The 25,809-nt window shown below is 45.7% G+C and overlaps 2 protein-coding genes across 2 annotated transcripts; both read right to left on the bottom strand.

Annotated features, from left to right (window-relative positions):
* Nucleotides 1-653: 653 nt before the first annotated feature.
* On the bottom strand, nt 654-25,792 carry LOC119371752 (proteasome subunit beta type-2-like). The gene is given in 6 exon segments (XM_037642214.2): nt 654-882; nt 2,731-2,794; nt 2,796-2,894; nt 4,233-4,303; nt 9,342-9,464; nt 25,536-25,792. Coding segments are annotated over 6 exon segments (615 nt in total). The 5' UTR covers nt 25,627-25,792; the 3' UTR covers nt 654-715.
* On the bottom strand, nt 17,568-24,787 carry LOC119371750 (F-box/LRR-repeat protein 20). Its single transcript, XM_037642211.2, has one exon. It carries the CDS (start codon nt 24,519-24,521, stop codon nt 23,064-23,066), a length of 1,458 nt encoding a protein of 485 aa, XP_037498139.1. The 5' UTR covers nt 24,522-24,787; the 3' UTR covers nt 17,568-23,063.
* Nucleotides 25,793-25,809: the final 17 nt, after the last annotated feature.

Genomic DNA, 25,809 nt, shown 5'->3' with positions numbered 1-25,809 from the left:
GATAGGTGTAACCTTAAGGTACAAGAAGGGAGCAGAGTGAGTCAGGGAACACACGAGTGGTAAGGACATCTTATTCGAAATCAAGGGCATGGGCAGGGCATGTAGCACGTAGACAAGGCAACTGCTGGTCATTAAGAGTAACAGACTGGATTCCAAGAGAAGGCAAACGCGCAAGGGGGAGACAGAAAGTTAGATGGGCAGATGAGATTAAGATGGGTGCGGGTACAACATGGCCACAGCAAGCACAGGACCGGGTCGATTGGTAGAACATGGGAGAGACCTTTGCCCTGCAGTGGGTGCAGGCAGGGTGATGATGATGATAGTGATAAAGGACCTTGTGACTTCTTTTTTTGGAAGTGATCCTGTGTGCACAGATCAGTGTTCAGCACAACATCCAATGAGTTCGACTAACACCAATTGTGCTGTGCACAAACATCGGTATTCTGGCAACTTTTCGAACTCAAAGCCAGGCTAAGCAAAACGCACCTTTACACCTCTACACAAACACACACACACACACACACACACACACACTAGTGACATGGTATTAGCACATAAAGTTTGCCCATCAGTGTCTACAATGTGGCTGGAGCGCCCACATAATTGCTATCACAGCAAAATACAGGCCATGAGAGCTCAAGGAAGTGAGCGTGGTCAGCAGACTTTATTACATGTTGCAAGAACATGAGAAAAAAAAAAGACCTAGTAGGCTTTCTCAAAGCTGTATGGCAGGGTTAGGCAAGATGGAAATGTCATCTTTGTTCCTGATGCCGTTCTTGTCCACAATCTGCACTCGGAAGGCAGGGAGGTTGACGAGAAAGCGCTTCTGGACCTCACTAACGCACTTTTTCAGCACATCGATCGCTTCCTCCTCGTTCATGTCTGCAAGGAAAAAAAAGTGTTAAATCTGTCGGCGATCTTATCTGCCACTGCACCATTGCAAAAAGTTTCCAACACTTGGGAAGTTAAAGTTGCACATTTATTTAAAGTCATAATAACGAGCCTATCATTCAGAAAGTTTGGAAGTCTGGAGTCAGTCTCAATCCGACGTATCAGATGTCACCAATGCAATCATGATGATATGAAAACAAAATCAGGTTTGCTTGAAGGGCAAAGCACAGAAATCGATAGCAAGGTTCAGCATTATGCATGAGCTCCTCGAACGGTTTCCCAACAATAATTGTGGCAAAAGCTTGAAGGATACTCGAACTTCGCCTTCAAGAGTAGAACAGGATAGTGCAATCGGGCCACATGCGCATCACCTTCAACCACGCTGCAAGGAGAGGAACGTTTGTGTGCGTAACATTAGCCGCTTCAAACTATTCCAGAGTGCCTAATGCAAGTGCAGTTCCCAAGTGTCCACTACGCCATAATTCTTCCTTTTGCAAATTTGGCGAAGCACTCACTACGCATCCGTAAGGTGCCACGCGCACCTGCGCAGCTGCACACTTTGGAATGGGTGGGCAGCTTTAAAGCCACCCGCTCGTTGTGTTTTGATGCCTGATGCGATTCTATAATTCTGCCACACAACATTACATGTGTTACATGTGTTACATGTGTTAACATTACATGTGTTAAGGAGACTCCGTGCAGTACGTGACATTCTTATAGCATTTTTTTACGAAGCAGTTTCAAGCACTGGCGTGGCTCGTGGTAGAACACCTGCTTGCCACGCAGGCCTAGGTTTGATTCCCACTTGAACTGAAGATTTTTTATTATTTATTTGCATCTATCTCGAATTTTCGCTCACGGACAACGCTGATTTTCCGCTCACAACTAACGCCGCCACCGCCGCTGACACCGACGCCAAAATTTCTGTGAAACGAGCTCTTTAACGCTATCATGTTAAAATGCAGCTTGAAATCAACTGCTGTTGTATGGCATAAACAGCACGCTCGATGCTTCTGAACGGGTTTGTATGATAAGTGTTGCCTAAACCATGCAGAGTAAATGCTTACATGGTAAACTGCATGGTAATTGCTTGGTAATTGGCAAATGCATGGTAAATTGCTTACATGGTCAGTAACAACCCCAGAATTCAGCATGAGATCTGAATGCAAGACTACACTGCATAACCCCCCCCCCCCGTGTGCCTCAATGCTATGGCACAATGATTGAACGATGACGATATAAAAGCAAAGTTAATCTCCACTGTGGCGTCACATAAATGAGTAAATGCGGCAAACTGATTAATCTGATGCAGGTCCTCTTTGAGTTAAACAGTGGTTCATTTGCTCTTCCTTTTGCCAATTGTTCCCAGTTTAAGGTTTAGAAGGATGAATTATGGTGTTGCGATATAACTGTGTGCTTAATTAAGTTCTGTGAATGGCATATGCATGCCTACAACAGTCTAAATTTATTTATTTTTACGCACTCCATGAGTTTGGACACGAAAATATGAGATAAATAAAGTTACAAGCGCGTTCTTGCACAAGTTATTTTGTTTGCTTATCACCCAAATGCATATAGTTAAAAACAGCGCGAAGTAAACACGGACAAGATTCACACAGGACTAGCGCTGACTGCCAGCTGCTTGGTTTATTGTGAAAACACGCAAATATACATTGAAAAGGAACATGTTTCCATGTTTGTCTGTGTTGTCCATGTTTACTTCGTGCTGTTTTTAACTATGGATACGTACCAACTGGCTCACACACTAGCTTTCAAGTTACCCAAATGCTTCTGGCATTGCGTATTTGTTGTCACCGTGAGAGGCAATTGTCCACCTACCTTCCCTGTAGTACCTGTCGAGCACCGACATGAGGAAGAAAGCCCCGTAGCCGTGAGCCGCGAAAGGCACCTTTCGCCATGGTCGCCAGGTAGTCGATGTAGTAGAGCTCGGGGCCCGAAGCGTCGTCGTGGCCAGCCAGGAGCACGTTGACGGAGTACGGGGTCTGCAGCGCGTTTTCGCAAGGCAATGAAGGTGCAAGCTTCGACTTATGGGCTAATTTACGTAATATGTTGGAATGAAATGAGACAGAGGATTTCGCATACTTATTGTACTACCGAAAACCTGCTTCATACATTGCACATGATGTGGCGGCTAACGCAACCTCTCTACACGTACAATCACAACCAAGAAGTAGTGGCATCAAGTTGCACTAGTGTCGCTGCAAATCTACACTACTGCTTCGTCTGCTGCATGTTCTACATGTAGGAGAGATGAAATGCAAGAAAACTTTTTCGAGAGGCGCATTTCTTTGTTATGCAGAACTAAACAAATCCAACAGACAATTAAGCCAAGGAAAGCGTAGGAGACATAACTTGTTGTTGTTGATTACGATGTAAATTGATGATTGTAAATTGAAGTGGACGAAAAATCAGTGGGATCTGGACACACAACCTTCGAATTACGTGTCCAATGCTCTACCAAGTGAGCTACGACGGACTGGTAGAGCATCGGACGTGTAATTCGAAGGTTGTGGGTTCGGATCTCACTGACAAAAAGGGTGGTTTTTTGACCAACTTTAATTCATTTCAATTTGCCCCGTAATTACTATACTACAATTAAAGGCAACAATTATTGTCCTCTATGCTTCCCTTGGCCTAATTGTCTGTCGAATTCATTTGGTTATATAAAGAGAACCTAAAAGACATGGGTGAGGCGAGCCACCAAAATGAAAAACTCCAGGACGAGGGCACAAAATGAGCTCAATATATGGTTATAAACTTAGTAAAGCCTCCATTACTAGAAATATGGATATGATTCATTATTGAACACAATGGCATATGACGGCCACATCGACACTCTGAATTCAAGCGGACGAATTCTGCAGGCACTCGGGTCCAAATGGGAGACACCTTGCACCAAACTGAACAGTACTTGGACCAGTAAAAGGGAAGGAAGTGAAAATTCACTTGAATTTCCAGTAACGCAGTCAGATATACCAGCTGCATTTAGATATGAAACATGGAGGAGACAACAAGAACAGTGACAATAATTGCTGCAGCCGTGATTGGAGTGAAGGTTCCCGTTCACCAGCACAACACCCGAGACGTGTCAATGACCTCACTGGAAACCAATCCGCCTTTTGCGCTGCTCTGACAGCAAAATAGCAGTGCCATCTCCCAACTCCAATATGGAGTAGGTTCCAACACCTCAACCATTAAGAGCCTACAGAAGCAAGGGTTCACACTCCAGCAATTATTCTTTACTTTTGTCTTCTGCCTTGGGAACAAAGTCAATGCTGCGGTTTCGGTTGTACCAGCATTCAACAAAATGCACCGCTCACCCTGCTCCTGAGGTAGTCTGCGAGGTTCCGTCGAGTGAAGCAGGCCGCAGCAGCCGGTGAGAGTTCATAACCTGCAAGATAAAATGGATGGGGCCCGATTTAAAGAACCCTAGCAACCCACTTCACTGTTCCCTGCATCTCAGTGGTTCACGATACCCTGTGGTGCTCCCGTTAGCTTTAATGATGGGCGCCATACTGTTAGCGAACATTAACAAGACAGAAATTCACACTCCCGGAAAGACGAATGCTTGGAGCGACGAGTGATCAGAAGTGGTCCAAACGTCAAATGTAGAACTTCAGAAGAATGGTTTGTTGGACGAGATGGCAATGTATCTTGAAGAAGGCAGCGTGAAACAACACCGACGAAAGGAAAGGTGTGTGTGTTTTTCTTTACTTCCATCCATGTTGTTTTGCGCTGCCTTCTTCAATATGCAAAAAAGTTGCTGGAGCAAATAATCCAACAAGGGGACTTATCTTTTCGAGCGTGGCAATCGCATTCACTTGCTGACGTGACGAAGAAGACGCCCCTTGTCATAACATTAGCTCTAATACTTCCTGTTCGACCCGTTTTAATCGACAATGACAGCATGCAGTGATAGGTTTCATTAAACAACTCCGTGGAGCACATTCACAAGCTGATCGATGAAAAAAAAAAAGAGAAAGAAAAACAGTGTTTCATGGTTTTGCCCAAAGCAAACAACGATTCTTCCTCCAAACTGTGCCAACTCGTGACTATGGAATACACAGAATAGCAAGCATGCAGTGATGTTGATTCAATTACACAAAATGCGTAAACAGTACCCGCACACCACCATTAGTGACTACGAAACACTTTCGCAGTCAGTATGAAACGTGCTGGTATGTATTTCAGCTGCATTCTTTTCCGCAGCTAGAACCGAATACTGTAGAGGCATCTGCTTTTATGTCTATGTACCATTAAAGATATGTCAAAGCTCTCCTGAAAGCATGCCACGAGCAGAGTAATAACGAATGTAGAGGCACGTTCTAGCAGCAGCCTGTCGAAAACTTTTCCGATGTTATCAGGAAAAAAGAAATGGCTGGGTATATCGCATAGCTGGACATGTAGTGAAAACGCTCTAGACCATGGCCACACCAGATGCCGCCACCACAGCGTTGCTCCGACCTTTCGCATCGAATAAAGTAGGGATTACTAAATGGCCATGTCGGATGCCATCACATCGCATTGCAGAGAAGAAGAAAAAAGATGCGAGGAAGTTTGCAAAAGCGTTGGAAAAACACATGCATAATTGTAAGGGACAGTGATGTCATTTTTGGCACGAGCACGTGCTATGACAGGCTCATGCTGGAGTATGTGCTTGCAGATTGAGTGAAAGGGCAACAAAAAAGAGAGAGAGAGAGAGAAAAAAAAGGGGGGGGGGGTAGTGTCATCGTGCCTGACAAGCTAAAAACAGTTTACGAGATGTGGATGAGGAAGTTCATCACAAAGGCGCTATGTTACAATCATTCAAAAAAAAAAAAAAAGATGAAGCACTGATCCTGTAAAGCACCTGCGCTGGATGTCATAACAACTAAATGCAATGAGAAAGAAAGAAAAAAAAAATGGCGACGGCCATGATGGCTATCTAATTGAAAACGTCACTCACTTCCGGCTTCCATTCAAACTAGCCCTTGAGTATGATATCAAGAGCTGACAAACCCTTTGACCTCGGTGAATGCAATTTAGATAATCTAAAGCGCGAGCAACTGAGCAAATTCCAATAAGAATTATCTGCCTCTCTGTAAAACACGAAGATAGGAGCGCTTGAACGCTTTCATAACGTCATACAATGGAGTGAATTTTGACGTTTGCCTGCTGCTGTACAGTATGGCACCATGCGGCCATTTCATTCTGAACTCTTCTAGGCTAGAAGTTTCTTTTTATTGCGATAGCAATTATATGGACAGTCTCGGCTGGAAAATGTCCGTCCCCGTCGCCGTCATTCACCGTATATGTATAAGTATGTATATATATATATAGAAAAGCCATAAAGAAAAATAATTCAGAAATTCTTTCCGACGCGCGGAATCGAACGGGCGACCTCTCGATTTGCAGCCCGCCGCGTTAGACGTTAGGCCACGACAGCACCGTCTTTCAGCCTGCTAACGGCGCGCTATTTATATACACCATGTAATTCAGCATGCTTTCATAGTGGCTACATAGATGGCGCGACGTGCGCGCGCCGCTCCTGCGATCGCCGTTGCTCTTTGCTCTACAGGGCGTGGTCGCTTTCGTGCGCTTATCTCGAGGAAAGAAGGGGCGGCCGGTGGGGTGCCTCGCTTCGCTCGCTGCAGCAGCCACGTTTGCGAAAGGAGCGCGCTGTTCAAACAGAAATAAGTAACAAAAGTGACAATTAGTTCGCGCTCGTCTTGTGTGTACCTGTTCGTTCGTTTCGTGCGTCCTGCTTTATGTTTCAGCAGTGCGCTTCAAAGTGTCGAGCTGTGACGCATTAGTTTGCGCTCGTCCTGTGTGCGTTCTTTTCGTGCGTCCTTTGGGCTCGAGCGACGCGCTGGCAATTTCGAGCTGCTTTCCATTCTTCGCGTTACATTACAATTTATTGCTATCGCATTCATTGCTTCGCCGTTGCGGCGAAACTGTGACTTTTTTTTTTCCCAAAAGAAGAACACTGATATTACAGTTAGACATGCTTTTATGTGAGCTAAGAACATTCAAAATTAGTCTCGCACTGTTTAAGTACCCCATACGACATTTGTAGACTACATACATGGGAAAAAAAGAAAGATCATTAAAATGAAAGACAGGTGCCCAACTCCCACCATACAGTTCTAGCACAAACTTTTCATGGAATTGTCAATTTTAAGTGCTAAGGCTTAGCAAGGGTTACACTTCATTGTGAAAGGATGTAAGGCTCAACATGGTGAGATTTTAAACATTCTGATGCACAAGAATACTTTACCAGCATAAACGAGATAGTGTGTTTAGAGCCCCATTTAAAATGCTGAGCATTCAGCAGACTATCCCGTAATTACTTCCTGTCAACGCGCCCATGCTTGGAGCTGTGCACTGCCTTGGCAAATGACGGCGCAGAAATCTACGCTGAACATGCTGACCAGAACGAGGCAGCAAAGTTTGAGCTAGCTGGTCTTACAAGTACTGCTTGTCGTCGGGCAGTGCGCCTGTCCTCTTATGCCACTTCGAATGACGCACGACGAGCTTTTTTCCTCTTTCCTCAATGCGATCGATCACCTACGGCAGCAGCAACAAGAAAACTACATTTGCATGCATTATGCCTGATCTACGGCAAGATACGTCTCTTAACAGCAACCCAGCACTGGAACTGGTGGGTGCCCTGGCAAATGCAGGTACTTTGCCTTTCGGTTTACTTGTACTTATTTATTATACCTTAAAATATAAAATGGTATCAAGGTGATAGTGAATAGCTATAAATATCTAGGAGTCACCCTTAACACCGTGGTATCAAGGCATAATCACATAAATAACACTTCCATCTCACCCTTCTGAAAATTATGCCTTTTGAGGCACAAGAAAGCAACTTCCGATGTAAAATTGCTATGCTACCACGCCCTAATACCTAAGCTGGAATGTGCATGCATAGTTTGGAATCCTTAAGGCCACCGCAGATATCATGCACTAACACCTTATTTTACAAGAACAAACGCATTTAAGTATACTTTTTTTTTTCCTTCATACTATAACCAAATGAGGTATAACTGAATCAACATCGTAATCTTGTACTGATATTGTTTTGTTTCGCCTGATTATACATCCTAATCCTGTATATTATGATCGTTTTATTTTGCCAAACGTATTCCCTGCATGTACCATTCGTCGCCCTCCCTGCTTGAACTACGTGTCCACAATATTCGATAAAATGAAATAATGCGAATTTCAGCCTCCAAGAAAATATTTGTGTCGAAACCATCAAAGAGAAGAGTCAAAGCCTGCAATAGCTTTCCGATGCTCGGCAACATTTGTTACGCATAAATTATGCAGCCTCCTAAACTACCACTACCCTCCTATGCTCTCTTCTTCCCTTTCCCTCTTTACTCTGCTCATCCTCTCTCTCTACCTTACATAATGCAACCCCGCTGCTATATAGCAGGAGTGCAGAGGGAAACAAACACCGAAAAAGTTGTAGCGCATGAAAAACAAGGTGAGGCGTGGCATTGAGCTCGATACAAAAACAATACGTCAAATATTTTGTAGAAATCTTCAACCGAGCACAATAAACAAAGGACACAGGCAGGGCAGTTCAAGATCACTTTTACAGCGCACAATAAGAGCGAGGACCGAAAAGGACGACGCGGACACTGCGCTCTTTTCAGTCCTTGTTCTTATTTTGCGCTGTAAAAGTGATCTTGAATTACCAACATGGCCAGGCGTACGCTCTTTTAATTCAACATGTTAACGATCCCTAATTCTTCAACGATGTTAGGGACAAGTGGAATCTGGGAATGATTTCCAACTTGACGCTGACCAAGGGAAAAATTGCACGTGTGTTAGCGTGAGTGATGAAGTGATGTAAAGGTCCTGATGAGATGGGCACACGAATTACTTGTGAAACCCATGCACACCATCGCAATTTTTTAAAATAACATCGCACAAACGTTGGTTCCTGTAGATGGTAGCACCTAATATAGGCGAGCAGTAATGAAATTTCCTACAGACGTGCAAGTGCAGAGAGCATACTCATCCACGGGAGTTGTCAGCTATGCTGTTTGCTTAGAGATGCACACACAATATTGCTCTTATCTGCGCGATCATGTGTTCAGAAAGGTGGTGTGATGCTGGTTGTTGAATTGCTGATCTCATTGCTTCTTGCCAATATTCTAAAGAAACAACTGTATCCCCCAGGTCGACACTCGCACGATGTTAAAAAAATTGCAAGGGCATACTTGCTGCCAGCTAGGGAAGAATGCCATCCATCTATGGCAGCCCAATTAGATCCCAACTAGTGAACTACCAAGAAAAACACTAAGAGGGCAGCAAGTGCAGTCATTGCGCTAAAGTGTTTAATGCTAGTCCATATCACAAAATGAGAAGACAGAAATATGCACAAGTAAACCAGAAAGAACAACAGAAGAAGTGAGTAAATCAATGAATAGTACCGTTGCGCATCTTGAACAGCTGAATGTTCTTGGCGATGAACTCGGCAAACTGGACCGTGTCACCAGCCTCCCCGCAGACGGCCATGAGCAACTTATTGCTCAGCTTGTGGATCTTTTCCTCATCTGCAACGAGAAGAGACATGTTTCGTGAGCCCAGAGACAGTTTCACGAGGCCGGAGCTTTAAAGGATTGGCTGAATTCTTGATGCAACAAAACAACTGTTCCAAGGCAAAAACCCATTACCCAGACTCTCATCTCCAACAGCTCCCCCTGCCCCCCTTTTTCTTTCTTTTTCCCGTCTTTAAGCACAAGCTCACTCCCCTCCTCCTCGACTTTCGGGGCTGGGTGAGAGTGAGCAAGACATACATGAGCAAGCTGCTGAGGAAGGCAGTTGCTGACCCAATGAAGACAGGTACTCTTGCTGAAGTGTTGGCTCCGGAGACATTCGCTATTCAACAAGTTTTCATCAGGTTTCGGTGATATAAACAGGCCGCTGGTCCATGTTTTGAAATGTAACACAACTATTTTTCGTACTCCCAAGGAAGGCTCTGCAGCCATGTTCTGTTGATGCTCCCTTAAGGAGTACCGACACGATTTTGAGACATCGCAAAAGGGACATTTTACGTTTCCTTGGTACGCAGTGTTAATGACTCTCCACACGCCAAAGTCGGACAAGACGTATGAAATATTCGACTGATTTTAGAGTTCTGGATGCTTAGCATTTGCAAGCCAGCCCCACTGCAATGGACATTATCCCGATGAGTCAACACAGTTCCACTGAGTTGCATGTAGCCTAAATCGCAGAAATCACTGTCGAACTTTAAACATTAAAAAAAAAATATTTAAAATTCTTGTCAGTACTCCTTCGAATCACCATCAAAGTACGCTGGCGACAACTGGATGCTTCTGGTGTGACAGCCACATACAGCCTAAGAGTGCCATGACAGTGGTAATACATTTACAATAAAGTCACGAATTTGTGAAGTGGAAGTGTGACGTGGATGCAAAGGGACCTGTAATTGTCTCTGTAAGGTGTGTTAAATGCATACTCAAAAATATTACCATCAATGCATGAAACAATTGACACCGTTTAACCCTTACGCAATTCTTTTTTGTGCTTCTTGCTCCTTGCCATATTCTCTTTCAGCATTTACTTCATTGTGCAACTGAGCTACTTGAGTTTTCAATGGACCTTATGTGACATGATATCATAAAGGTGTACACATGTAAACAAAAGAGGCACTGCAATAGACAGTTATAAATGTTTGCACGATTGATGCAGCGCTAAAGAAGAAGACGAAAGGAACACCGAGTGCACAGGACGAGCGCTGTCCTGTGCACTCGGTGTTCCTTTCGTCTTCGTCTTTAGTGCTGCGTCAATCATGTAAGCATTTCAACTAGCCCAACTTTCCATTCTACTACTTACAAATGTTCCTTGTTGGGAAGACCAGTGGCATTTACAGAAACAGCACATGAGTGCACTGACTTCTTGTTTCCTCTGTGTTATGCACCAACCTTGTCAATAATTTACGGCACAAAGCTTTTGAAAGCTAGCCTTCCTCCCTTGAATCAAGATATCTTTACGCAGAAGTATATATGACAGTTTCATCTTTTCATGCCGCAATCCCGCCATTCTGATAAAATCTTTTTAAATGCAAGTAGCATTTCTTTAGGAACACCTTCAGCCATATAATGTCTGAAATAAATAAACAAATAAATAAAAATTCCAAACCAACAAGCCGTAAACAAAACCACCAATGCCATCTATACACTAAACGGAAAAACGCCATCTGACAACCTAAGCACCTTAAAAACCATTCCGAAAGTGGCAAAATGTCTACAACGAGAACGGCTTATTGTTGTAAACCAAAAAACAATCGATTGTGATGAGCCAAAATTGGCAGGAACTCGTGGTAAGAACTCCAGGTGTTGGAAATTGATCCAGAGTCCCCGACTGTGCTGTGCCACACAATGACACTGTAGTTTCGGAATGTAAAACCCCATAATACAAGTTCATTAAAGTAGGCAAAGCACGGTGTGAGGTGAAAAATGTGGTTTTACGGTACAGTCTTGGGTGCATCACTCATTCATCTTTCATTTTTACACTCAACCAGACATCGCACAAGCTTTCTTCTTTTAGGGGCGAAGCTCCTTAAGGCGGCACCCATTTGTCCCTCGTAGTCGTAGTAGTAGTCGTAGTGCGTAACCATTCTTACGCTTTGACCTCCAAGGTGGTGCCGGTGAGAGATTTTTCCTGTGCGTTGTTGAACAATAAAAAATTCGCAGCGTGCGCGTTAACTAAAAGCCGAATACTTCTGTCTCTCATTCCCCATTAGCAGCCATTGGCATGTTCCAGTAGGAAACGTTAGTAGAAGTAGAAGTGTAAGTGTTAGCTAAAAGCCGACTTCTTCTGTCTCTCATTCCCATTAGCAGCCATTGTTTACCTCCAAGGTAGTGCCTGGTGAGATTTCTCCTGTGCGTCATTAAACAATAAAAATTTTGTTCAAAACGCCGTTGATTGATGAAATAAACCAACGAAAGACGCCAGATGTTTTGTAAAAGCAAAACGAAAGAACGCCAGATGTTTCTAAAGCAAAATGAAAAGACGCCAGCTGCTTAAACAAAGACGCCAGATGTTTTCTAAAGCAATGGTTTTCTAAACAATGAAAATTCACAGCGTACATGTAAAATTAAAGTGAGCTGCAAGTCGTCATAACTCATCGAACCTTTAGTATAAACACGCCCGATCTCACGTCGGTGATGATGTACTGGGCAGAATTCACGGAAGATTCACGGTTTACCGATGAACCTCCGCAGCTTCGCCCACTCATCATCATTCACTCCGTGGATATGCTGTGATTTTTTTTTCAATTTCTTTTTGTTTATGTGACTGCACGAGCTTGCGCACCTGCCAGTAACGGAACTCAGGCCAACGATCCACACATTAAGCCTGCCGGAAAAAGGAAAGCGAAGCCCGACTTGAAAACATCATCTCAAACGATTTGGCAAAGAGTGTTTCAGGGCAGCGTGTCAGCATGCATCGTCCGACAAATCCTTACAGCCATCAATCCACACCTGTTAGCAGCTGAACTTTTTTTTTTTTATATCCCTCCTACAGACAGCTGGGCTCGCATGCTGCCGCCGCTGAGTCAGCGCTGTCGCGAGTCTGATTTATGCTTTTGCGGCCGCCAACTGTTTTGTGAAGCGAATGAGAAGAGGAGAACTTGTGCAATCGTTTCCACAGCTGAAAAAAAAAAAAAAAAAAAAAACATAGAAGGGTCCACTACGGAATGAATGCGTAGCCAATGGCCATTGGTTGATTCTGCTGCTAGTTCATGTCGTTCAGGGATTGTATTTTTTTTTAGCACTTTACTTCAAATCCTCCACCCTCAAACTTGTCTGGATGGGCAGTGAGAGGCAGCGAAAGGAACTCAAATCAAACACTGCACATATGCATCAATGATTGTTTATCAAAAATATGAACTTTTGCAATCGTTCACATTAAGCAAGACGTACTTTCACGCGTGCGATTGCATCTTGTCTTTGTCAAAGGGATGGGGAGCTAGACAATTTCAAAAAGTTTAGTCACGGATTTCGCGTGTGTGCTGGAACCAGGAGGTTCTCGGATACCAACATCATAGATTCAGTTTGCAAGCAGTAACATCTTATTTGTGGACGAGGATGTAGGTTGATAAAAAGGCTTTTGCAGCACCTACAAAGTCCACATTTTCACTCAAAACAGTACATGAAGTCCGGTTTTTTTGTCATTCAATCCAACCAAATGAAATGGAACATACAGAATGGAACTAAAATTGTCAACAGCACCGAAGCAACTCGTTAATCTTAATGAGTATCTGCAAGTAATGGCTAGACCTCTAGGCTGCTTTAAACGTGCTCTACGCTGGACCGTGAAATGAGGAGCATGTTCTTTCACACTGTTCACCGTTTCACCTTTTAGGCACTGAAAAATCGCGCAACCCGAAAGTGTGCTATGCTCGATGCTACCTCTGGCAAAAAGACACGCGCCAGAGTCGTGGAAGAAAAAGGAACAAGTGCCCTTTATTGTTCAGCACGACAATTGGTTCAGAAAGCACGTCTCTCATCTTTCTTTTTTTCCTATCAACAGACCTGACGCGCATGTCACGAAAAATAGGAGTGAATGTGGCCACAACAAAGGGAAAAAAAACACGCAAAGGCACTTTAACCACAGGATTTACACGACTGCCACGTGCTCTGACGTTATCGAGCTGTCAACACGTGACAGGTTACCACAGAAGGGCTGCTGCAAAACTAAAAAAAAAAGGGGGGGGGGTGAGGGGTGGCAGCAGGACAGTGAATCTGAAAATGGTGCCGGGAGATCAGTATTTTTGTTCTAACCCCGGCGATAGGCGGCTGAGTGGCCACCTGTCTTTACGTTTCATTGTGTTCTTTCTTGATGATTTTCATTCGCAGTCCATCACAGTGCTTGCACACGCAAGCTCGTGCTCGCCGAACACGTGCAACCCACGAAACACGTGGCATTGCACCTATTCCTTACCAAACTTCTCGCGTAGCTTCAACAGCATTGCATGCTACGTACAAAACAGATGGAGTCAAGTACGTGGCCTATCATGCCATGCGTCAGGAGCACTTCAGCATCATGGCTAACAGCACACGCAGTGCATCCGTGCGTGAAATTTGATTTTCGAAATATGTAAAAAAAAAAAATGGATGCAGTATTCAGAGTGTTGCCGTGGCTTTTAAGCAGAGGATTATACACTTGGGAGACCTTTTGACAGCTTTCATAAAGCAATAAGGGCCTGTGGACGCTGCCGTGTTTTCACGCTGCCTTTTTTTTTTTTTGTTATGGTACTGCTAACAGGCAAAACTCAACAGAAAATTAAAGTCCGTCATGGACAAGATGCCACAAATCCGCATTGGGAGCAACGTTACCAGTTATGACGGCAACCAGAATAATTAATTTAAGCAGATTTCAACTAGTTCAAGTAGGGTTTTTAAGTATCCTCCTATCAATGTTGGCTCCAAAGATAAAAGCTGGTCGATTCCACGAAAGATCGAAAAAGGGTGTATATTTGATGTTTCCGATTTTCCTGATAATTTTGTATGTTGTGCACATATGATTGCACAGCACGAAATCGCAGTTCGTTTTCAAATAAAAAATTTTTTTCAACACAGCAAAATTCGACAAGTGTCGCCGGTTGACGACGACCATTTTACGAAGAATGCAATTTCGTAACTTCAAAACCATGCTGGCAGCTACTCAAGCTATATATTACAAATGTCTTTCTTTTTGGCGGAAATAGAAGTAAAGAGGAAATAGCTCTTATCATTTCATGGAATTCTGAGTAAATTATGTATTTTTAAAAATTCACGAAAAACGCTGTGTTTTTGAAAATCAGTCAAATTTGGGACGCTATGGCTACTTCTGTGAACATCTTAGCTTGTTCATATTTGCAGTATGAATAGGCCTTTATGTGAATAATGAACCTCTGCATTTGTATTTCTCTAATAATTTTCAAAGTAGTAAATTTTCATGCTCGAAACACCAAAAAGAGAAAAGTGCTCCTCCATTCAAAAATCTGTAATAAAAAAAACCCAATCTCAATTTTGTTCAAAGTCCCCCAAAATGTTCTCAAAGGACTGCAGAATGATATTATGAAAAAACATGTTGCATCATTTTTATTAGAACAAAAGCAGAAAATGTCAAACATTGTGTTTCCAGAGCGTGGTGGCCACTGCGTAAAGGACATCTCTAGTAACAAGAAAATACAGTAACACGTCTTTGTTCTTCTCTGAGCTTCGCTAAACAGCAGTAATGATCTATTGTTGGAAAGTGGGAACTGTTTTGTAAAGAAAAAAAAAGATCGTTCCAATTAAATGCATTTGCGACACCACTTACATTCCTCGTCGACGGGCAGCACGGACATTTTCATTCCTCTGGATAATTTTTTTTTAGTAAATGCGCTTATTAAAAGTAACGAAGCTAAACGCAAAATATGTGTAGCTGAGTCGATCATGCATTGTAAGAATGTGAGAAATCGCAAATGGCGGCAGTGGTGAACGGCGAGTACCGCAGTGCAACCTAAGCACAGCAGCCACACATTGTTTGCCAGGCTTTGTCGCTATGCACGAGAAAAAGCTGGGGTGTCGATTGCGTTGGTTACACGATACATTTTTCACCGCTCGTCGCTCTCCCGCCCGGTCTCTGGATCCGCACCGTGCGGATCGTGTTGCCCGCCCTGCGGGCAACACGATGCGTTAGGCGGACAGGTGCAAATGGCGGCGCGATGGACGCCCGCCTGAGCAGACGACAGCAACGAGTACGGCTGTGCCAGTCAGCCAAACACCACCTGAGATAGAAGTTAAGCATCCAAATTGTGCTTCACTTTGATGCGATCACTATCCTACGCTCTGAAGGTGGCTATGGGTAGGCGTTATAGCCATGGCCGAGATTTTGTACGGACTGCCTCATGGTGCACAAAAAGAAAATTCCGCTGCAGCAGAATTTTCGTTACGTAGAAGATATCGGATCGAGACTCTTTTGCGGAGGGTCATGAAGCAGGATGCGCGCTCAATTCAAGAGCGAAACCAGATCTGCCAGCACTCCTTCAAGAGAAAGAAGGATATGCAAAACAAAGCAGATGCAATGCAAACAAAACGTGTTTTGTCCGTGGCCAGAACTGCTGCCACCAATCTTCACGTAATCGATTCTTTTTAAACTCTGCATTGATCACATAAGGTTTGACAACGTACACATTTGGGCCAACAAAACCACACCTCTTGGCGACCGCTCTCCAGAAATTCATTTCCATTCATGAAGAGACCTGGGCTTTTATACCAATCTCTCAATTCTGGCACAGCACATCATCATAAGAGACGCATGGAGGGAATGCATTCTTTAGCACTCAAGATATGAATTATACTCAACTGAAATAGATGAAAGAAAAGGAGGCTACAATTGAAAGTGCATACTGTGGACTGAGGGATGTCTAACACTGGCGTGAAGTCGCAAACCACGCGAATGCATTTAATTGGAACGGTCTTTTTCTTTACAAAACAATTCCCAATTTCCGACCATAGATCATTACTGTTGTTTAGCGAAGCTCAGAAAAGAAAAAAAGACGTGTTACTGTATTTTCTTGTTACAAGAGATCTCCTTTGCGCAGTAGCCACCACGCTCTGGAAACACAATGTTTGACATTTTCTGCTTTTGTTGTAATAAAAATGATGCAACATGTTTTTTCATAATATCATTCTGCAGTCCTTTGAGAACATTTTGGGGGACTTTGAACCAAATTGAGATTGGGTTTTTTTTATTATAGATTTTTGAATGGAGGAGCACTTTTCTCTTTTTGGTGTTTCGAGCATGAAAATTTACTACTTTGAAAATTATTAGAGAAATACAAATGCAGAGGTTCATTATTCACATAAAGGCCTATTCATACTGCAAATATGAACAAGCTAAGATGTTCACAGAAGTAGCCATAGCGTCCCAAATTTGAGTAATTTTCTAAAACGCAGCGTTTTTCGTGAATTTTTAAAAATACATAATTTACTCAGAATTCCATGAAATGATAAGAGCTATTTCCTCTTTACTTCTACTTCCGCCAAAAATAAAGATATTTGTAATATATAGTTTCAGTGGCTGCCAGCATGATTGCGAATTTACGAAAACGCACTCTTCGTAAAATGGTCGTCGTCAACCGGCGACACTTGTCGAATTTTCCTGTGTTGCAAAAAATTTTTATTTGAAAACAAACTGCGATTTCGTGCTGTGCAGTCATATGTGCACAACATACAAAATTATCAGGAAAATCGGAAACATCAAATATACACCCTTTTTCGATCTTTCGTGGAGTCGACCAGCTTTAATTATTAGTGTAATAACCTAATAGATAAGACCTTTTCAGAATTGTGAAACAACACTATTGTAGCGCTGAGTCTTGAACTTTGCGAGTCGTTCTCTACCTCTTCTACAATCCCGAATGTGATCAGGCAGAGTCAGACATTGCAAACAGTACTGGGCCTGCCGTAAACAGCTTCAACACCCGCTAGACTATCAGTATCACTTCTACACCAGCAAGTCTGTGTCGGTACAAGGTCATTACTTGCTTTGCGGTCACTGACAGGGCTATCAACCAGCTCACAAGATCACACGAAATGGTATACACCGTAGACAGTTTTCATGCTGTACCTGCAATCTGTATGAAACGCATACACAAAGAAAACGATTCACAATTGTTTTATTTATAAAATGAGAAAGAGGAAAGCTGTCCGTAGAAATAACATTGTCTAAGTTGTTTCCACTACACGCATCACACCATTTCCTAGGGTAACACCACCACAGCAGCCTATAAATACCTTTGGGCACTAAACTTGTCGACGGCACACGTCATCAAACCACTTTGAGCACCAATCGAGCGAACAGTTACCGCTATCGTACAAACACACATACACACACGTGCACACACTGACGATACATGGAAGAGAAAAACATCCACCAACTAGAGCACACACCGGACGAAGTAAAGGAAAAACCAGGCACCGTTAAGCTCCCACCTACTGTGAGCTCTACCACCAGAAGGCACTAACTACAGCTGCAGCATGATGTGCACCCCCATGTGGCGTGGCAGCAAAGCTCTGAGCTGTCGGGCACGACGTACGAAAACCTACTGCCAAGTCCGGCGTACATCACTTTTTCTTCTTCTAAGGCACAAGCAAGATGACGAGTGCTGTGGAGGCAACTAAACAGTCGGCGACGGGCCAAGCGTGCTGCCCAGGATTTTTACTCCTTGAAAGTGACATGACCGGTCTTTATGCTTGTATAGTACACGTGAACTGAAACGCAACAGTTGAGGGCCAAGTCACACACGTACATTCGTTACCACCGTATTCAGTTCGTGCCAAATCGGCGTAATTTTGACTCAAGCACTTACGTCAGGGACAACATTACCTTTAGTGGCCAGATTCGTAGTGACGCGATGTGGTTATCTCGAGCAATTAAACAAACCAGTCGTTATACTAAAAATTTTGCGTCGCCTTTCAGTCTGCGAGCACTGTACATGAGAAAGAAGACCACCTCTACGGAGCTGGGGCGTGGACCCTCCCCACAAGCACAGCAATCATGCAAGGCATGTCCAATTGCAGGTGTAACACGTGTTCCCTTTGCAAGGCATAAGCCGACGAGTGTTCGACCGGTCCTCAAGTATAACAAACGCTGAAGGGACGAGCCGCTCACTTTGGTCACTGGAGCCTACAGTCCTCGACTCCCCACCGGAGATCACACAAAGGGTTTCTCTAGCAAATACAAGAAGACAGCAGTATGAACGTGAAGGCAAGCGGCAAAACGTATCAAGTTACGCAATATCCAAGGCAGCGTGGAGCACACACCACCCAAACCACGCAAGCTGTGTTCGGAATGTGCGAGCCGACTCCCGGCCATCTTTCTGGTTCTGAGTAATGAAAAAAAAGCTAGAAACGCCACCGGAAGGATGTGACACAACACAGTTTCCAGAGCAAACAGTGAGGGGACACTGCAAAGGCCCGCGCGAGTAGTATCGCCCACAAAAACCACACCACCTCGTGGTCGCTATCTCGCCACAGATAACATTTTATCGGCAGCTTATCCAACCTTGGACTTAGGCCGGAACCACTGGACAGAGGAATAAGTGGCAGAAAAATGAAAAAAAGAGACTGTCAGTATGAAACGTAACTTTTTCAACATTTGCTTTCTTTCACAGACACAATTTTGCTTTAAATAGATCATGAAAACTTTGTTTGCATGCTCAAAACTCGAGCTGCGCACAGATTTGTCTGCACGATAGAGCGAACAAACATGCGAGGTCAACAAACTTGGTGTGAACGAACTATTGTTTTTGTTCTCTCGTTATGTGAGTCAGTTTCTAGCAACTAAAGTTGCGGCCTCATAACGAAAGGACCAACACACAAGATTCAGGCTTACAAACCTTCTGCACCAAAACAAACTCTTTCAGAGTGCAATGACCAAGCAGATAAAGGGCGAATAAATCTGAACGACGCGCAGCGACGAAACGCCACAACCACGAACCATGTCACAATCGGAGAATGCAGAGGAGCGACAAATTTCCGCAATGCTCGGCAGCACTTGACGGTACTGCAATCTGCACAGGTGAGCAAGAAGGTGCGAATTACGGCTAGATTCCGTTCCAAAGACTCGGCTCTCTCTCGCGACCCCGAGCGCAAATCTGTTCATGCAAACAAGACCTCGCAACACTCCATGAAGGCACGTGACCGCTAGCATAGGCACTAGATAAGACGGTCGGGCGTGAGGCCACAATGCGGACGCCTAGAATGACGACACTGTGTTTCAAGTAGCGAGGATATTCCCTTGTGTTTTTGTTTTCGTATCCTCTCGCAACGGTTTACGAGGATTTCACTTCTTTCTCAATCCTCTTTCCCATGCACAGAATGAAATCAGAAGCTCGATAATTGGACAGGTAAGTGGCTGATGATACAAGCACAGTGTTTCATGCAAACACTACCATAAGAAAACTGGGAGGTCACAGTTGTTTAAATTACAAAAAGCAGGTGACATTTCATGAATCGCTGCAGGTTTCATGAAAAAGGAAAGAAAGACACTGTGGCTTTTTGGCTATTGTTTGTGGGTCAATCACCTAGTGTGCTGACAAATGATGGAAAAGGTTTCCAATGGCATGAGAGCATCCTTGGCCAAACAATAACATCGTTATTGCTCATGACTTAAGTTTTTTTCTATCATTATCACAGTACACTTTACGAAGAAATTTCGAGAGCATGGAGAAGTTGTGGAAACTTAGGCTGCGTGTGCTATAACCTACATGTTCAGGATCACCTTCTACTGTACTTTTCTCGTCCCCTTTCATTCTCCGTTACCCAATTCTATGCTCTAATAAAAACTACAACTGCCTTTTCCTTGAGCCTGCAAGGCTGCAGCTAAAACCCAGGTGACATTTCAGCTACGACAATTCTAACAAGCGACGAGTTTCTAAATTCCGAATAATTTAATAGTCAAACAAATTCCAAAGACAGCCGTCTTGCAAAGGTAGAGAGAAGGAAAGGATATGAATGGCAGTCAAAGGGCCAATGCCCGATGACATCGAAGCATAAGAAAGGTCAGTACAGAAACCTACAAGGACGAAGTTTCAGAGGAACCAACATATAGCCGATCCTTCTCACGCTGAGCTGGCTTGCAAAGCGTAGACACACTTCTGGTCAGACATCTTTCTAGTATTTCTAGTAGAAAACTTAATGCATGTAGGTGGCAGTAACCAGAAAGGAAGTAGACAGAAACGCACTCAAGCGATCACAGAGATTAAACACTGCTCCATTTTCAAAGGAGAACTTAAGCGTTTGGGTCTAACGACACATCGTCCAAGAAGGCGAGGAAAGACAGCCAAAGTTCCAACTCTAAAGGCACTATCAATTTGTGAAGCAATAATACATGCAGAGGTGGTGATTTCAACAAACATCCAAGCATGTCAAAAAAAAGACTATTGACAAAAGTGTGCACCGGCCCACATTTCAGCACAACCGTTTCCACCAATTTGGACAGCCTGTGCGTATTGAAAGCATACAAGATCCATATTGAATATTCTTCTACCAGTTCGGACAGCGTGTACGTATTCAAAGCGACGCCCTCAAAGCCGATCGGGCGGCCAAGGCACCATGGACTCTAAGACAAAGGAAACTGCTTTCAAACCTGCCACATACGTTTGTGCGACACAACCACAAAACTGAATGTCAAAGTCCACTTTTTAAACAATATCGATAAACCAAAGGCATCGCAAGAAAAATGGTTGGAAGGACTTTCAAACGTTCTGAAGAGCTCAGGACATCTTCCGAGAAACGCAGTTGGTATTTACGATGATAACGATGCACTTTGTTAGTGTGTCCCCAAAGAGACCCGACACTGTTTTGCTGCACATTCCGACGCGCCCACACTAGCGCACACAATGCCAACTATACGATAAGCTACACACATGGAAAAGCACAAGGCGAGGACCACAGTGGCGGTGCTGGCGTGCGTAAGTGAGAAATGGAAAACAAGTTCATTTCATATGAAACCTATTAGTAAAAAAATACGGTGAGATGCTGTGTATAGTTCTATATGTCACAGTTCATGCAGCATCAACTATACTGTGCGATTGGGTATTAAGGACACTTAAGAAAGTTCGCCTAAAAGCACTGACTACAAAAAACAAGCCAGTTCAAAAGACACGTAGGCCAAGACTCGCTGTTACATGTCAAATTGACAAATTTCAACGAGACACACCACACAACGCGGTTAGTACATCTTCCAAGTCTATCGTGGTCTAGCCATTAGGGGGTTAAACAACGTATTCGTTAAACAATGCATTCGTATAACTTGCTAATATAAATGAAAGTCATTAACATAAGCAGAATGCCACCAAGTCTTGTAGAAAAGCTTTGGTCTACGCACTGACACACTGAAGAACACTGCACACACACACTTGTTAGTCCTCACTATCGTTGCGTCAGGGTAACAATGAAAGCGGAGCACCTACGTTAAAAAATAAAAACTACTACAGGTACCGGGGAAAACATATTGCAAACAAACTCTAAAAGCAAGTAGCGGGTAACGTCACTGGGTAAAATGTCAACGGCTTTGTCCGAAAAAGCAAGCTTCAAGCTATAAAATCACAGCCTGCGCACGACCAACAGGTTACCAAAGTACAGAGAAAGAACTGTGCAAACGATGAAACAGCAACGCAGCACCCACAAGAAGGAAAGCCAAACAGGGACATGCTATCCAGCGAGACTTTCAAACGTCAAGCACAAGTATATCTTTGTCAAGAAGCTGTAAACTCAAGACTCATTACTCCAACTGCAAGGGTCAACGTGGCAGAGCAAATTAACAACTCAACTGCCCCTTCACTTCAAACGCAGCCTAAATAAGTGAGGATAAAGCAATGAACATGCCACATGAATTGCACCCTTGAACCACTTCAACTTGGCTAGCCGCTTAACTGGTCGATAGACAATGCAAGACTCATCATACATGGCTTCTATTAGTTAATGGCGGGTTTCCTACTCATACTTGTGGGATAGCACTGAACCAAATTAAGGGGCAAGCAGTTGACACAGCAAGAACGAAACAAACTGCAACGCCACCCTCGCTGTAAACCGTGACATATGCAAGGATGTTTCCTGTTCGGATCTACACCATAACGGAGCCAGAAAGGTGGCTTGTTTGAGCTTTCACTGCAGTGTTGACGACATTTCAGTCTTGGATTCAACCACTGCAGCACATGTACCCATTTCCCACTGCTCTTCCAACGAGCGCTCCAAGCACCGATTGCGGGTGCATTTTGTATCGGCAGAGAGATGAGGCGCATGCCTTGCTTAGGAGTATAACGCTAGTGATATGAAAACTGTGCGATCGGCCCACATAACGAGTCAACGAGACCTCAGAAAAAAAAGAGGTCAATGTCCCGGAACCTCTCATCTCTGTCAGTGGCTGCGGGCGCGACTCGGGTAGTCCTCGAAAGTTTTAATTAATGGCTCAATCGCTTAAGACTCGCTCGTCTCGATGCAACGGGTACGTGAAATACGACCGCCGCTCCGTGGTTTCAAAACGACGTGAAGCGCGGCCCGAGACGACACGCTACACGGCAACAAAGAGTTCCAGAAAAGAAAGAAAAAAAGACACAAAAGCGATTAGCGTCCGTGTGGGAAGTCCCCGTCTCAGAGAATCACGCAACAGCGGCAGTAACGCGGCTGCGTCCCGACACGACCTCGCAACGGCTGCGCCGCACCGCCGTCGGCGTCGCCGTGACCAGCGTCGTTGTTCCTCGGCGGCTGAGGCGGCAACGGCGGGAAGTACGTGTGGATGCGGAGCTGGGGCATTCGTGCGTTGAACTTGCCCACGGCTTCGCGCGTGATCAGCTGGCAGTCATAGAGGTCGACGCGACGCAGTGCCGGGCACCGCGACAGGTACTCGAGCGAGGCCTCCGAGACCAGGGGACAGTTGTCGAGTTCCAGAAGGACGAGTTTCTCCAAGCCCACGGACAGGTGGCGAATGCCTTCGTCGGTCAGCTGCTCGCAGTGCGAAAGGCTTAGCTTCTCGAGCCGCGGGCAGAAGCCGGCCAGGGCCGCCAGGGTCGCGTCGGTGATGTGGACGCACTCTTCGAGGTCCATGCGCTCGAGCGACGCGCAGTTGCGCGCCAGCGCCTGGAAGCCCACGTCGGTGAGCCGGGAGCAGCCGGCAACCTCGAGAGTCCTCAGAGACCGGCAGTGCTGCGCTAGCGCCAGCAGCGAGGCGTCCGAGATCTGGGCGCAGTTGGAAAGTCCGACGTACGCGAGGTCCGGGCAGCGCGACGCGATCGCCACGACTCCAACGTCCGTCACGGCGACGCACTCGTTGAAGCTCACGGCGCGTAGCCGCGGGCAGCCCTCGGCCAGCGCCCGGCATGCGACGTCGTCCAGTCCCGGACACCCCTTGGCAACCAGGGATTGCAACCGGGGGCAGCCGCGCGCGACGCGGACGAAGCCGTCGGGCGTCACCTGCTGGGACCAGGAGACGTCCAGGCGCTCGAGGTTGCGGCAACCCGCCGCCACGGCCCTCAGCGATCGGTCGGTCAGCTGTCCGCACGATCCGACGTCCAGGTCGACGAGACGCGAGCAGTGGGCGCCGACGCTCTCGCAGGTGACGTCCGTCACGCGTCGGCAGCCGTTCAGCGAGAGGGCCTCGATGTTTCGGCAGCGTGCGGCGAACGCCTGCATCGCCGCGTCGCCGACGCTCTGGCATCCCCGAAGTCCGAGGCGACGGAGAAAGCCGCCGCAGCGGGTCGCGATGTTCTGCACGACGGGTCCCTCGATGTCGCGCTGAAACTCGAACAGGTCGATGGATTGCCAGTTGCTGCCGTCGAGCGCCAGTACGTTCCACGCCTTGGAGACCTGGGCGCATCGGCAGAGCGAGACGACGTCGAGGAATGAGAAGATCTTGAGGAGCAGCTCACGGGGCAGCCGCCTGTCGATGAGGGCGACCTCGGCATTGTTGTCGCAGTCGCTCGCAACATCGCCATTCGCTGTGGAGACGACGTCCTGTTCGCTTGTCGGAGGAGGCTTTGTTGTCGTCCTCGTCGCCTTGGCTTTGCTCGAGAAGCTCATGGCACGCCGCAACTCGGTCAACCTGGCACGCATCGACCCCCCACGCGGCTCCGGGAGCGCGATGGTTCCTTTGTGTGACTTCGGCGCGGCCGGGCGGGCTTTCCCCTCCGTCACGGCCGAAGGTTCGACGACACCAGCGACGGGGGCCCGCTCTCTCCGTCAACACATCGCCATGTTGTGTCGTCCGCGGCGGACCGCTCACAGGACAGTGGTGCAAGCGCCCCAGCAACAGCACGCACGGCTTTGTTTGCGTCCGTAGGAACACTATTGACCGTGAGAGAGCGCTACGATCCGCATTGCGCTTTACAATGCAAAACCATTACTTTACCCGTACGCAGTTCTGCCAGTTGTCTTCGGTATCCTCAACGAACGCGTCGCGCGACTGCATCGACGTCTTTGAAACGTTACACAAAAATAGATTAACGCACCACGCACGGTTTAGCGCCAGGTTGCATACTGTTGGCAGCGTCACGTAGCAATCGCAGCTCTCCGCCGAAAACGACGCCCGCGCCAACGACGCGACTTGCGGTCGCCTCGAGCGGCTCGACCATGACGTTACGAAAAAAAGACCCAAAACCCTTACGAAAGGACCGGAGTGCCGCTGCTATGGTTGTGCAATCTTCCGATCGAAAACGCAAGCGTCATGGGACGAGAACCGAGTGTGCCCCGTAGTCGATAGATCGCGCTTCTGGCGGGTTAGCGATTCAAGCGTGCCGAGCAAATTTCTGGGAAAACACCGAAGCCACGAAGGTCCTTAAATGCTCCACAATCAGCAAATTGCGCGAACGCTGGAAGTATGAACGCTGAACCAACTAGCACGTTAACAGCCATGAATGCATGCGAAAATGTGATGCGGGGTGGTACTGTGTCTAGCGTTCCGGAAACACCGGCACTTTAGAAGCTGTTGGGAAACCTCGCATCGTTCTGACATTGATGTGGACATTGAGGAACGATCTCACATTTATCAGGAAACGTACCGCATTCGTCCCGTGCGCGTAAAGCAATAACACGACAGGAAAACGAGTCCATGCAAAAGCGCACACTCACCGTGCTTCAGTACTATGATGCTGAAAGCAGTCGTTCTGTCGGCCGCTAGCAGCACAAAATCCTTGAAGGCCACTCCCACGAGACACTCCATGCTTTATTACGGTGAATCGGCGCGGTGCGGTCCACTCGGTCAGAGGATAACACGCGAGAAAAAAATGAAAAAGTCGCCGTACAGAACAGTCTTTCACTACGACGCTCAAACACACGGCGACGGCATACCGGAAGTTCGACAGCGCTCCCTGTTGCATTTCTAGCGTTGCGGATGCTCTATGTC

The sequence above is a fragment of the Rhipicephalus sanguineus genome, chromosome 10, assembly GCF_013339695.2.
Source record: "Rhipicephalus sanguineus isolate Rsan-2018 chromosome 10, BIME_Rsan_1.4, whole genome shotgun sequence".
Lineage (NCBI taxonomy): Eukaryota > Metazoa > Arthropoda > Arachnida > Ixodida > Ixodidae > Rhipicephalus > Rhipicephalus sanguineus.
Note: the sequence above shows the minus strand (reverse complement) of the source record. Positions and strands in the feature narration are given on the sequence as shown.